A 14,295-nucleotide genomic window follows, 5' to 3' on the forward strand; every position below is an offset into this window, starting at 1 on the left:
TGCTGCTTTTTGATAATGAGACTCTGGCACCCAGCTTTAGTCCAGATGGTCCAGTAGGTTATCATAAATTTACTGCCCTGAAGGAAAGGGCTGAATGATAAATGATGTGCACTTTTTAGGCATCATTGGAAGTATTTGTATGTGTTTTGGTTGTCTTTAAAAGAGATAAAAGGAGAGACTGGGGCACAGTCAAGTGGAATATTTTCTGCATACCCTTTAGGAGAAGCACATAATCTTCCATGTAAATATTAAACCTTCAGAGTATCAATTCTTTCAGGGATGCATCAGAAAGGACTGACACACCTAAGGTACTGTCCTAACAGCAAGAGTTGACGTACATATCATGGCTTCCATGTTTTTCTAGTATTCGTTTAGCATGCAGGCTGCTCGTGTTGACGTAAGGTAACGTGTCATGCGCAGAAGTTGCAATGTTGGCTTGACGCTAGAGGCACTCATGTGAAAAAGAGCATGAACACAAGATCAGAGGTAAACATGATGCGGGTAGTTGCTGTGCAAAAGTGACTCTTGGATCCCGTTTGTAACTACCGACATCTTTGTGATTTTTCCTCTCCGTTGCACAGTGACAAACACTTGTGCCTTAACAGTTAGCAATAGGTTGGCAAACTGTTGTTTATGGACTTTCTTAGAAATGTGACCGGGCAGATTGGCCTTTTCACTGTCAGAGTCCGAGTGCTGTGTACTGGTCCTTAGCAGTGTCCTCCCATATTGAACATTTTCACCACATCATGCTTTTGTTGTTTGTAGCCCTAAGTGGCAAAGCAAACACTCAACCTTTGTTTCAACTGTCTTTATTTTTCAGGGAGGAAAACACAAGATTTTGGACCAGTGCAGCCTGCCTTTAACAGGGAAACAGTGTGTGGACCGAATCATCACAGAAAAGGTGCCCCCCCCTTTTTTTTCTTTTTTTGTTTGCAAAACTCAGTCAACTTCAATTTAAATGGAAATGGATTCATGCATGCATGAATGGAAGGTATTACTCATAGACTTGTTCTGGTCACTTTCCTTCCCCTACAAAAGATTTTTACACAAGTGGTTTACTTTGCATTATTGATACAAAAAAGGCATCTTGTGTGTGAGTGGATACCTGTGAGACATGAAATATTCATGTCAATACATCCCACAGCCCCATTCAGAAATGGATAAACCATGTTTGAGGTCAGATCATGTCAGCAGAACTTTCCTCGAAGACCCCCTTCCAAACCTCCTCGCCTCCAGAGCAAAGATTTAAAAATGCAAGCTCTACTCAGAGTTTTTATATATTTATTTTTATATTTATATATGTTGGATAAAAAGTGCCCTATTTACAAATATATACCAGAGATGCATAGCTGCTATTTACGGTAATGATATAACAGGTGAGTTAGACCAACATTATGCACAAAGCAAGATTGACTGGTACGCACCACATGGATGTAAATGACTGCAATTCAGAAAATGACAATGCAAATATTGTTCGGTGTTTTGTCACACAAGGTTTTCTGCTTTTCTGGGGACCTTATTTATTTATTTGGTTTCTTATATAATCTTTACACCAGTGCTCCCAGTGGAGTATTGTGAACTAATGATTAATTAGATAATCAATTTGAGATTAGCAATAAAAGTGAGGAAAAGCCTTCAGAAAACAGCTAATCAATATGTTTTTGTTGTTTTGTTGAATTCTCTTCATTTTATGTTTTCTAACTCAGATTATCTGCTCACCATAAAGATGTGAGTGACTGAAACTGAAAAACAATAAGATACATTTTTCAGTTTGTTTTACTTTTTTGGTCCCAGTCAGTCAGTTTCCTGATTATGCTAAAAAACAAGGTAAGAATACAGACACAGTAACCTATTAAACACAGGTCACACACATTGGATCTCACAACTGCGTGTACCTCATACACATATATTTGAGAACCGTTTGGTATGATACTAAATGGTGTCGTGTTTAATGAAGACAGTTATTGATTTTATGTTATCAAAATGTTCCCTGCTTGGTATTTCTTTTATAATTATACATTTCAGTGATACTCTCAAGTTAGCCTTATGGTCCTTAATGCAGAAATATTCACCTAAAAATTTCAGCCTCTTGTCAGGGCTCTTTTATAAAAGATGTTTGCTCTGCATCCAAAGGGATTGTCATTTAAATGTCATTCATTTAAACTGATAACTACAAAGTCATCAGTTTCAGGTGCAGATGGTTTACTGTGATTTGCTGCTTTTTTTTTGCTATTCATTCTGGTGTATGTTATTCATAGTCTGTGCTCTATCATGAGTATGCATTTCTGCTTGCAGATACTGATCTGTGCACTCAGATCACGCACACATGTCTGGTTATCAAGGCTGTTGAGACTAATTAAACAATTCCCACGGGCCGGTCGATGAGTGTTGCTTTCCATTTTTCATTTGTAAAAACAGATCATGGGGTGAACTTATGTAAGGCAGAACATCTTAATGTTTAACCTTCAGCTGAGGATGTAAGTGGATGGGTAGCAGAATACAGTAAGGCAGAAAACATAGATAAGAACACTGACTGAAACAAGATGGGGAAGAAGTAAAGGAATACCCAGTAAAGCTCAGTGCTAATGCACTTTTGTGTGTAGTCTGGTTAGTTTATTACTACTGGGGGTTTCTGTCTTTGGATCTGAAAACATGACTTATCAGGGGGTTCATGTCTTTTTGCCCACCCCAACCTCACTCATTTCTTTCTCTTGAGCTAGCTTTTGTTGTCATTGCACAACATTTCTTTCCACATTTGTAAAGGTTAAAGCCCTTTCTACTCCATTGCGTGCCCTGGTATCATCTCCTCCTCCTACTTTCAACCTTTCTCATTTTAACTTGTGCTGCAACCTCTCCTGCTCTTTATAAGTGTCATCTTTCTTGAATACATGCCCAGTCTTTCTACTTTGTTGAATTCTTGCAGTCCATAATTTAAGCCTATTTATCTCCTCCTTTCTCTTCCAACACACATTTGTCTGTTATTTCTTTGTCCTTTTATTCTCTTACACCCACATCCCCCTTTTTCTCAACTTTCGTCATCTGATTCTATGTCTCTTGTGCTTTGAATACATTTGAAAATGTGTCAGCCTTCCATCCACAACAAACTAGCTTTGTTTGTCCCAAAGTATAAGCATTTTGATGGCAGTCTTTGATGATGCCAGTCTTTCATTGTAGTCTAGGCAAAGAAAATGAACTAGAAAATTCTGACGTGACTGTCAGTTTGTTTTCCTCAAGGATCCTTGACAGCAATGTTGAGAGGGTAACTTTTTGTCAACTCTGCTGCTTGCTGTTATTGTGATTGATAATTAGTATATAACACCGCAAAAGAAAGGTATTGTTGCAGATTTGTTGACCTGTCTGTGTCAAAAAGCCTGATCTTAATGGGGATGCCGGTGGAGAAGCTCTGTTAACTGGCAGATGGCCAAGAAAGCAGGATCAAAACCAAACAGGGTATTAAGGCTTGAATTCTTCCCTGTATTTTATACTTGAAATGGTTTCTGCTCCTGTTAGACACATCTGCATATGAACAGTCAAATTAGGCTAAAAGACGACAACAAAACAGTTATCTGCATATTTATGATATTGTTGGAGTTTGATTTGTTTAAAGCTCTGTGAAATGAGACTGATAAGGTTGTAATCTACATTAATGCCTACCATTTCCTCAGGTTTGCTTGATTTTGTTTGACATTGAAATGTCATGCCTTCAAACAGAGTTCACATGGGTAAATGACTCTAATTGAAAGATCACTGAAAAACAGGCACAAGTACTTTTGAAATTACTGCATTGACCAAAGGGTGTGGCTTCAAGGAAATGTGAAGAAGCTTTCAGATTCCATACTGGAGTGCTTGGAGGCACTATTTGTATAGGTTATGTATTGGTTGATGATCAATGCAGTTTGAATATGGTCTTTTACCTTCAGGTAGCCTTCCAGAACTTCATTATTATAGAGAAGTTGATAAATTTCTTACTCAAATTATAAGGGTAAAGAAAAGCATTTGCTAAAGGCAAAGATGTAAAAGATGACAACGAAGCTCTAAACATTGCACATTTACACCAGAATAGACAATAAAACTGAAGGTTTTATAAATACTTGCTTCAGTCATAATTCCTCATCTTGCTTTAGTCATCTTGTGCAATCGTCATCTAGTGATATGTGACAGGTACACTCAGCTGTTAAGTCGTCGCATTTACAGACCTCATTGCAGACTCTTTTCATAAATGACAGGAAAAAATGAATAAAGACAGTTTTACTGATGGTTATTTTGTTGTTTTTAAATTGTTTAAAAATTAAATGTCAGATCTCATCATATATTAATGTTAAAATTGAAAAATAAAATCGTAAAAAATATTGAATCCATTTTCAGCCATTATATGGTTCATATGTGTCAGCAGTCATGGTAAATTCTGTTTGTTCAGGTACAATGGACATAATGTTCTCAACATTTTCAGGTAAATTTCTCTGTAAACTCTGAACAAAGGCGGGAATTGAAATGATTAAATTGCAAACCAAATCACAATTTCTGTCAGAAAAATGGGAAATAATTTTATTTTTGCTTGTTTTGCTAAATCATTCAGGCCCGATGACCACCATGTCTCAGCAAGGCTGCAACATGCAAGGTGGTGGTAGAGCCATGTTTTGTGCTGGAATAGTGGAAAGTAAGATAGCAGGCTGTTTTAGGGTTCCTTAAGGTATCAAACTTGCCTCTTGAAAATATGTAAAGTTTCTGTCTATTTCCTGACATGGCATAAATAGTAACAACCGTTTGTTCTGCAATACAAAAAAAAAAAAAAAAAGCAAGATCATACAATATCCCATGCTGTAAAAAATACTGTTTAGTCTTCAGTTCTTATGGGTTTAAATGAAGAAAAACCTATGGTGTGGTCACCATCATCCCCTGACCCCCTGCCCTATTGAGGATCTGTGGAACATCCTTAAAAAGAAAATAAGACGATGGATGGCAGTGTACCTTCAAACAGGTATAAACCACAGCAAGTTTTATTATCAAGGCCAGATTATCCAATGGGCATTATGGGCACAGACCCAGGGGCCCACACTACTTGGGGCCCACGTGGGGCCTACATAGGGCAAACACCAGCAGTTTGTACATGAAACAAAATGTACTTAAAAGCCAGATAGTTATGCAACAGGTCTAGTGCATTGCTATTGGTACCACTGGCTGAGAGATGTTAAAAATGTCTTTCACAGTGTATCTTTCACAGTTGTCACAATGTTGCCATGGGGAAAGGGGCCCCTGAAACACTCTGGGCCCAAGGGCTTGTGCACTTTTAATCCAGTCCTGTTTATAATCATATCACAATTTTTTTCTCTGTGTTATTTCCAGGATAATCTTGGTTATAAATGTTGAGTGTTGTTGTCTCTGTTGTATAATTTACTAGTGTGGATACAGGGCAGTACTCTGCTGTGCTACCATCCTTCTCCATGACAACAGAGAAGAGAAAACACATTTGTCTGTGATTGTCAGAAAACACGGATCAATAAAAGCAAACACTTGTACGGCCCTCAGCAGAACCCTTGCCTGCATATCGATGTCTCATATAATAGTTATTACAAATCCAGGGCGAAGTGGTGAGAAGGACAAATGAAAGAAAACACTGAAGCTGTTGTCACTGTCTGTACAACATCATGGGAGGAGAATGTTTTAGCTTGATTTTGCACTGGGCATCATGTAAGTAATTAAACAGTTTATACTTTGAATAAACAAATATATAAATCCTTTAGCTTTTTGTGCTTTATTAACCGACAAGATGTTTTAAAACTGCACATGGTTTGTGAGAAAATATTAATATGATTATTACAAAAGGTAATTCCCAAAATGAGGGTACTTAAACGAGAAATCATACCTTTAATGAGTCTGTTATTGTGTTCATTTTTTTCTCCGATGGTTGCTTTCCTTACATGATTAAATTTTCTGTTCTGAATCGTTTGCTTAGCAAAAGCACAAATAAGGACTTTTTTTTTTTTTTTTTTCCCCCCTCCAGGCATACACATGCACAAAGGCTGACACACACATATTCTCACAAGCACAGTGTCCTCCTCAGCTCTCAATAGCCAGAGGGGATGGTAAATCGAGTGTTGTCCTTAATAGTTATGTTGAGATTTGAGACTCAGGCTGGTGGGAACCTGTTGCTGTTTTTTTGTGGTTGAATCATCGCATGATTCCATCCCTCTTTTTACAAGTGTGTTTGCTTGAAGCAGCGTTGTCATTAAAAGGATGAAGTGTGTGTTTTGTATTTGCTGTGAGTAAATCAGATCACCTCTGTGGTCCATGGGACTGAAGTTGCTCACAGAGGTCTCCACTCCATAGTTTCCTCTCAACACTTAGTTCAGTAATTCTCTCCTGTTTGGAAAATAAGCATAAAAAGCAAACTGTTCATCCATTCACAGATAAATCTAATTCCTAAAATACTCAGATATGGCCTGAGGGAAATGTTACCTTCCTCATTTTGCCTGATGACAGTAATAGTGCTGATAGCACTAATAATTGCAAATGAAATTATTTTTTGGTCCTGGGTTTTGTGAGAACATGTCCTAAAATCTGCTCGGTTTATAATTGCTTGAATGCATTGCAAGGATAACCTTTTGTTTATTTGTTAGAGGGTAAAATGCTAATGTCATTACATTCATAATTTCTTGCTGAAAACATTAAGCTGACTGCGTAATTGTCTCTCAGTTTTTCACAATATTGTGCCTAGTTCTCACCAGATACGCAGTCTGCCAGCTTTTTAATGACTAACTTTGTATCAGTCTTTTTAATGATGGTCATGGCTTTGAAGACTCCAAGAAAAATGGACTAAAAAATTGTACAACAAAAGGTTACTATGCAAATAGGGTCACATTTTATATTTCAGTCAGCTTGGATCTTACAAATGAGGTCAACTGAAGTACTTACCCTTACCATTATGTGTCAAGGTCTCATGAATTTTCAAGCGGAGTCAAACAGAGTTTCACATTACCATTTGACAGTGTCTACCTTTGTGCAACACCTTCATTGCATTTTTATCAACCACCTCCAGCACTTTTAAATAAATCTTTAATTCTCTTTATTTCACGTGTGACTAATGTCAGGGTTAGAGTGTTTGTGTTATCCATAGACCCTTGTTCCTTGTGACATTCCATCTGTCCTGCTATACTGGAGTGAGAGATCTGCCTCCTGCCCTGTCACTGTGTGGGGCTCTAATGAGCTGAGAGTCCTGACAGGCTTTACTTGAATGTGGGTATGGCTGTGCATGTCAGTCCTTGCTTAGGGGAGGCATCAAGGCTCCTCTTCAAATATTTCTGCATTGTTTGCAATAATAGAAATAATGTCATAGGTCTATTTTCGGTTGTAATTTGGCATAACATACAGTGAATGAAATGAACCACCCATTTTCTCTTCTCAAACTATTTCATTGTAACATGCTAGTGGAGAAATTTTCCAAGTGCTTCAATTGGAAACCATTAAGCTCTGATGTAATATGGTGAGGAAATAATGACCTTCAACGTGAGGCCTTGTAGTCCTTGTATTTGTACTTGTGCTGGTACAGCACTTGTATTTGCTGCTGACTAGCTCAGTGTTCTTACAGGTTTAAATAGAAGTAGTAGTTATCTAAATATGAGAGGTGTTCTTGCAAGAAGAGGCTGCAGAATTTGGTTTGCTTCCTTTAAAAATAATGATTCATATTTTTACCTTTCCAAATGTTTGGAACAGAGAGAGTGTATTTTGCTCCTTTTTTTTTTCCTGAGAAACCAGCTAACATGCTGTATTTTCATGACAAAGTATTATACTGTTCTCCTTCAAAACTGGCATCACACTGAAAAAGAACTTACTTATAGGTTTGCTTGTTTTACTTTACATGATCTACTTCAGAAGATTACTGGCTTCAGTAGATGATATGATACAAATGATAATGCTGCTCATTCTCTTATTTACACTTCTGTGTGTTTGAGCTGAAAACAGTAACAGCAGGAGTGACCAGCACACCATATGTATGACTGGCAAGTTCATGATTCCATATATATCTAAAGCTTGTCGCTGGTGAAGTTAAGGAAATCTTTTTGCACCTCAAATATTGTTCTAGGGTACACTACAGTGATTACACTAAAATTTGTTGCCTGTGCTTAAAACAAAAATTGTTTTCTCTGAAATGAATAAAAGTGCTGCCTTTAATGCTTTTTGTAAAATGCTCCTGCAACCAAATCCAGAGCCACACTCTCTGCAGCATTCACGTCCTGGAACTCACTGAATTTGTGGCTTGTTATGCTACAAATATCCAAGCTTGCTAGCTGTGCCTCGCAGGCAAAAATCATGTTTAGAATCAAAGAGGATAAGTACTACCAGTCAAATAAAAGAAGAAATCCTACAAGTCACCTTTTCCTGGATTAAATTGCTTAAAGGAGTGATTTTACTTGCCAGTATTTACCCTCCTGTGGCTGTAGTTGTGTAGTCTTCTCTTTAATTTCTTTAAGCTCTGCTTCTGTTTGCTCTGGTTTAAATAAAAAGGCAAGAAAAATACATTTAAATACCAATTTAAATAGTTCAAAAACAGCTACATGTGCTGGGCTATTTTGTTCTGTTTGAAGTTATAGGTACAATAAGAAGTCAGGTGTAAATATAAGCATTAAAACTCCTTCTGCAAGTGTCACGTAACATAACATGCCAGTGTAAATTCCACAGGCACGAAAAGGTAGGTTAAACACTTAGACATGAAACAAACCAAATGGTCACAGCCATTTTCCACCTTATTTAATGGGAATAAATGACTACATAACAAAACCAAGCATTTTACTTGCAAACACAAATGCTTTTGTTTTGCTGTGCATGATTACTGCATGTTATTGCACTGTGACTGTTCGTGGTCATGACGCTCTGCCACAATATGGGTCCAATTGCAAAGATTGTTGTGGCTTTTCAGTGTTTTGCACCAAAATACAAGCAAATGTGTTGAAAGCTCACATAATTTCCTCTCATTTCAGCCTTGTTTACATGACTTGACTGGAATTGGTTATTTTTAGATTTCTTTCTACTGAATGTGTTCAGTACAATTTTTCTTAACTTTGTGTGCCCAAGTACCCCCCACCCCTCCAAAAAAGAAAAACAGTTATCTAAAAAAGGTAAAGTTTGCAGATTCAAGTAAAAGAAAAAAGGTTTGAAAATATTAGTTCAATATAGGTGATATCGATCACGTTTATCTAGAAACCTGTCTGTCTTTTGGGGAAAGCTGTATGAAGATGGTTAGTCACAAGCAGAATCTGGAGCAAATCCAAGCTTAAATAGGAACTTCAGAGAACATTAATGTGGGTCTGCACCAGTCTCATGTTTGTAGACACAGAAAATCAAAATAATTAATGTCCTTGTGAAAGAAACAAGTCTGTCTACATTAAAACTATAAGTGTAGCTTACCAGAGATAAAGATACATTTGCAGGGATTGTAGTACTTTATCCTTGAGCATTTAGAGACAAGTTTGTCAGGTCTCTGCATGGTCTTTTAAAAGGATGAACACTTCACAGGCCTCGTTTATAAAGTTGCCCACCAATTCATTCATTCATTCATTCATTCATTCATTCATTGACTAAAACTGAGTATGTCTAAACAGATGCTCTTCAATTTTCATTTAAGACTTGTTTGTATTTATGAATATTTCTGTTTGAACAAAAATATTTTGCTCCTTACATTCACAAATGCGGTGGTTCACAAGTAAAATAATAGTGTGCTTATAAATCAATATTTCCAACAATTTCCAACATTGTACAAAAATGTTTGGAATAAACATAATAAAAATTAGTAATAATGATGTCTACACATAAGTTACATAATTGAAGTACTAATGGTTTTAGGTATCGCCAGGAAACTAGTAAAAATGCTGTTGAAGATTTATTTATTGAAGATTTATTGATGGAAAATTTAATGGAAACAAGTTGCCACAGGAAACTTAGTCTAGAACAATTTTAAAGAGTATTTAGTAAAGTTTCTAATATTCCTGAACTACTGTCCAGGAGCATTCACAAAGAATGGTTTGTTTCCATTCACTTCCTCAGGCAGAAATAAATCCCTGCCATGTTTCTAACAGACATGTGGACTTTTACAGAATTATAACGTAAAAGCTGTTTGTTCTTGGTTTTTTTTTTTTTGGTTTTTTTTTTTTTTTCTTTTACAATATTACTAATCAAACCTATTTTCTTTTATGTTTAAAATCTTAGAAGTAGTGCAGTATTTGCAGTATAATTGTTGACTTGTTTATACTGGTGCAGCTTCAGAGAGTGGAGGGCTGCTCTCTGCAGCCTCCCCGGGATGTGTCACCAATAATTGCAGCTATTTTGTCATTTCCTGGATGGGTGAAAGTGAAGTAGCTCTCTGGCCTGCTGACTGAGCCTCTCATATTTTTGGGAGAGATTTTTCTTCTCTTAGGTGTGTTTTATAATCAAGCCCCGGACATCTTTGTATGCTACTCAACTTATCGTACATCAGAGGGCTTAAATCGGCCTGTTATAGAAGTACTCAATTTCCCATCAACCTCTGTCATCTCTTTCCAAACACCCTCTTTACAAACAGCCTTTTATTTCATCCCTCTTATCTACCTCCTGCCTTTCTACCAGGCTGTATTTGATGTGGATAAGACAAAGGGCCTGACTCTGATTGAAGTTTGGGAGGGGCTTACTCCTGAGGATATCAAGGCATGTACTGGCACAGATTTTGAGGTGAGTAATATAACACTTTGGCTGCAAGCATCACAATGTATTTTCTTTAAGTTTGGCAAAATGCTTCTTTTTTTTTTCTCCTTGTGGTTTCACGTAGGTGTCTCCCAACTTGAGACCCATGCAGCAAATTTAGAGGACCCCCAGCGGCTCTAAAGATCTCTCTTTGGTTTGTGTCGTAACATTATCCTGTGATAAACAGGTGGTGATAGATCATCACAAGTTGGGTCAGTCAAATAAGCTTAGAAAACACAAATGCTTGGTCCAGTTTTCAGGTAATCAACATGTAAATATGAAATGGATTTGGATTGCAGCAATGATAACTGAATAGCTGTTATGGAAGCCAACTTGCCTGGCTCTTTTTGTCGTGTGACGCGATGATTACACCATTAAGTTATCAAGATTCACTTTTGATTGTTCCACTGTTACCAAATCAGCCATTTGGAGCCTGCAGTCTGATAGAAGTCTATGTAACTTTTGTTAGAAAAATATACTGTTTCTAGTATGAATGTAGCTGCTGAAATAAAGTAAAATCACATTTACTGTAAGTTTAGGTGTTGTAAAATGATGATATTCAATTTAAATGATTTTTAGAACAATGGTGCTGTATGTCAGCTGCTTAAGTGTGAAATAGGTCCAGTAATAAAAAGGTTCCTTACATTATTGTCTCAGTTTAAGATAGCATTTTGTTCTACATGTAGAAGGGGAACGAGAGGTGGTACAGTGGGTCTGACAGGGACATGTTTGGAAACAATCACTTCATAATATGAGCTTCTTTTTCTCTGCTCAACTCCTATAATTCAGGCCAAAAGCAATAAGCCTTAACATTTTTGCTCCGGCATTTGGTTCCCTGTGTTTGTATATAAAATCAAATAAATCTGGCATGCAGAGTCAACAAGTGGAGTTTCTTTTTTTTTTTTTTTTTTTTTGTCTTTTGGCTAATTTTTGCTTTCTGTTCAATAAAAATCTTCAAACCAACAACAGATGGTGCATCACATGCCACTGACTGAATGCTAAATGACTGCTACAAGAGTAATACAGGTTAAGGCTTTCTATATTTGGAAGACAGGCTTTCATTGACATTTTTTTATGTGATTTCTACACTTGAGTAAAGAGAAGCTGTCGTTACCTGAGGGCTGTTACATAACCAGAGATTCAGCCAGTGGGCTTTTGGGTTCAAGAAGATCAACTGGGTTGGATCATCAAGCAGAAAAATGGAAGAAAGTGACAGGGGTTTTTGCCACCGGCTGTTGTTAATCCTGCACATCCCTTCATGACTCAAACTTTAGCGGTACCCCATAAGCCTACATTTTGTAACCTACTTCTCTTACTTGTAGTCGAATGCAGGAAGGAGGTGAATTTACCAGGAACATATGAGATGGAACAGTAGATGTCAGGAAGCTCTGTTTTGAAAACTATGTAAAGAAAAAGAACTATGTGGGGAAAAAAAAAAAAAAACTATGAAGAAAAATGGTTTAACAAAATCAGTCAGAGTCCAGACAAATGTATCACTGTAGAGCATGTGCTATAGGTGCCAAGTGGCTATTTTTGGCATTCTTAATTTTATCACAAATTTCTTAAGCCACTGTAACGTTGGTCTACTCTCTGTTTTGCACAGGTAAAAGCCCTTTTTCTTGTAAGGATCAAAGAGTAGAGGTTATATAGTCCTTGAACTAGGGCTAGGGGGAGCATTTGACTGATTAGATCAGACTTTACCAAACTGGGGGACCCAAGATAACGTCAGTCGCCACATTATTGTGAAAAAGAAAACACAGCTAACATTTATGAGATAAATTTGGGATTTTCATGATCAAAACTAACACGTTAATGCAAAGAAATTAGTCTGAGAAATTAATTTATTTCATACATAATGCATAAATATTAGTTATCACCATATTAAAATCCATATTTGACAAGCACATATTTTAGTATGTGCTTTATTAGAGCAATAAATTGAACCCTCATGGTTTGGTTTTTTTTTTTATATCCTTTTCAAGTCATACATTTAGAAATTTCTAAACACCCCAAGGTGCAATCTTAATACACTGAATTTGTTCCTATCTTGAGAAAAGCTGATTGTTGGCATATGCGCGCTTTGTCACAGCTGTTAACATAATCCACCAAAAAATTAAAAAAACCACATTATCCTCCTTATATATGAAGATTCCAACTGTTTTGAAGCTCTGTTTAGAGATTAGCAGCAGGGTGACCCATTTACTCCATTACAAAATTAACCATCCAGTCCGGGAGGTTGCAAACACTAACATTTGTTATCTTGGGCGTTGCAGCTCAAAATGTTTGGGACCACTGGACTGCTATTACTGACCACTACCTATTGTTCTCTAAGGAAAAAATGGCACTTAACCTCAAAAACAAGGGGTTTAGGGACAAAAAAAAAAAAATTGGCATTGGGTCTTTGTATGTAAATTAAGCATTTTTCTTTACAGTTCTATGTATGATTCCAAGTATTTAATAAAATATTGTTCAAATTATTTGAAATGGAAATGAGACTAAGGTAAACAGTATACACAGTCACTGTAATAACATGGTTAAGGATCAGAAAACACAACTATATTAAGGCTTTCATTTAGCACTAATCAATTTAGTTGTTTACATTATGCTTGGGCTCGGTCAAAATAACCTATTAAGGCTGATTCACAAGGGTTGGGTCTGCTTCAATTGGGTTAATAAAGTAATTTTACATGGAAACAGATTGCATTAGTAGCCAGCATGAAATTAATCCTTTAGAAAGTCAATTTGGGTCAACATGACAATACTTTTTAAAATTAAGTTACACTTCCTCTAGCATAATTTAATCCTAAAAGCATATTTCCTTGTGATCAAATCAAATACAATTAGTGTTACTCTCGTTTAAATAAACTTCTGTTGATAAAACATGTTTGAACCCTGTTCACCTTTTCACTGGTTTCTTTCAGCAGCTGCAGTGAAAGCTGGTTTAATTTTGCTTAAGTGGAAATAAATTGAATTTTGTGTTATTTATGACTGCCATGTTGAATAAATGAAAATGCAAACACTCACCACCTACATCTAAAGTACACCTTGCCACTACCACCAGGTTGGACCCCCTTTTCCCTTCAGACCAGCCTTAATTCTTCGCTGCAGATATTCAACAAGGCATTGGAAACATTCCCTGGTGATTTTGGTCCATATTGACATGGTGGCATCACACACTTGCTGCACATATTGCATGTTGCCTCCAGATCCATGATGAGGCTCTTCAATCCCATCCACATCTCAAAGGTGCTCTACTGGTCTGAGATCTGGTGGCTATTAAAGTCATTGAAGTATAGTGAAGTTATTGTTATGTCAAAGAAAGCAGTTCGAGATGATTTAAGCTTTGTGACATGACCTGTGCATTAACCTGCCAGAACTTGCCATTAGAAGATAGTACTCTGTGGTCATAAAGGAATGGACATGGTCAGCAACAATACTCAGCTGGGATGTGGTGTTTAAACAATGCATAATTTATACTAAAGGGACTTACGTTCTTCCACAACAGTAAACATCACCTGCTTGAACTGTACAAGGAAGGATTGATCTATGCTCCAGTCCTAGAGGGTGACTATGCTGCAGGTTTTC

At 36.9% G+C, this 14,295-nt stretch overlaps 1 protein-coding gene across 1 annotated transcript in view; it reads left to right on the forward strand.

Annotated features, from left to right (window-relative positions):
* Nucleotides 1–11,654, forward strand: part of oxct1a (3-oxoacid CoA transferase 1a) — a 47,000-nt gene extending 35,346 nt beyond the window's left edge. Inside the window, exons 15-17 of the mRNA XM_079251291.1 lie at nt 821–901; nt 10,597–10,698; nt 10,796–11,654. Of these exons, the coding sequence (XP_079107417.1) occupies nt 821–901; nt 10,597–10,698; nt 10,796–10,831 (219 nt within the window). The 3' untranslated portion in view covers nt 10,832–11,654. The remainder of the gene's footprint in view (nt 1–820; nt 902–10,596; nt 10,699–10,795) is intronic.
* Nucleotides 11,655–14,295: the final 2,641 nt, after the last annotated feature.

This window comes from Telmatherina bonti (genome assembly GCF_933228915.1).
Source record: "Telmatherina bonti genome assembly, chromosome: 13".
Classification (NCBI taxonomy): domain Eukaryota; kingdom Metazoa; phylum Chordata; class Actinopteri; order Atheriniformes; family Telmatherinidae; genus Telmatherina; species Telmatherina bonti.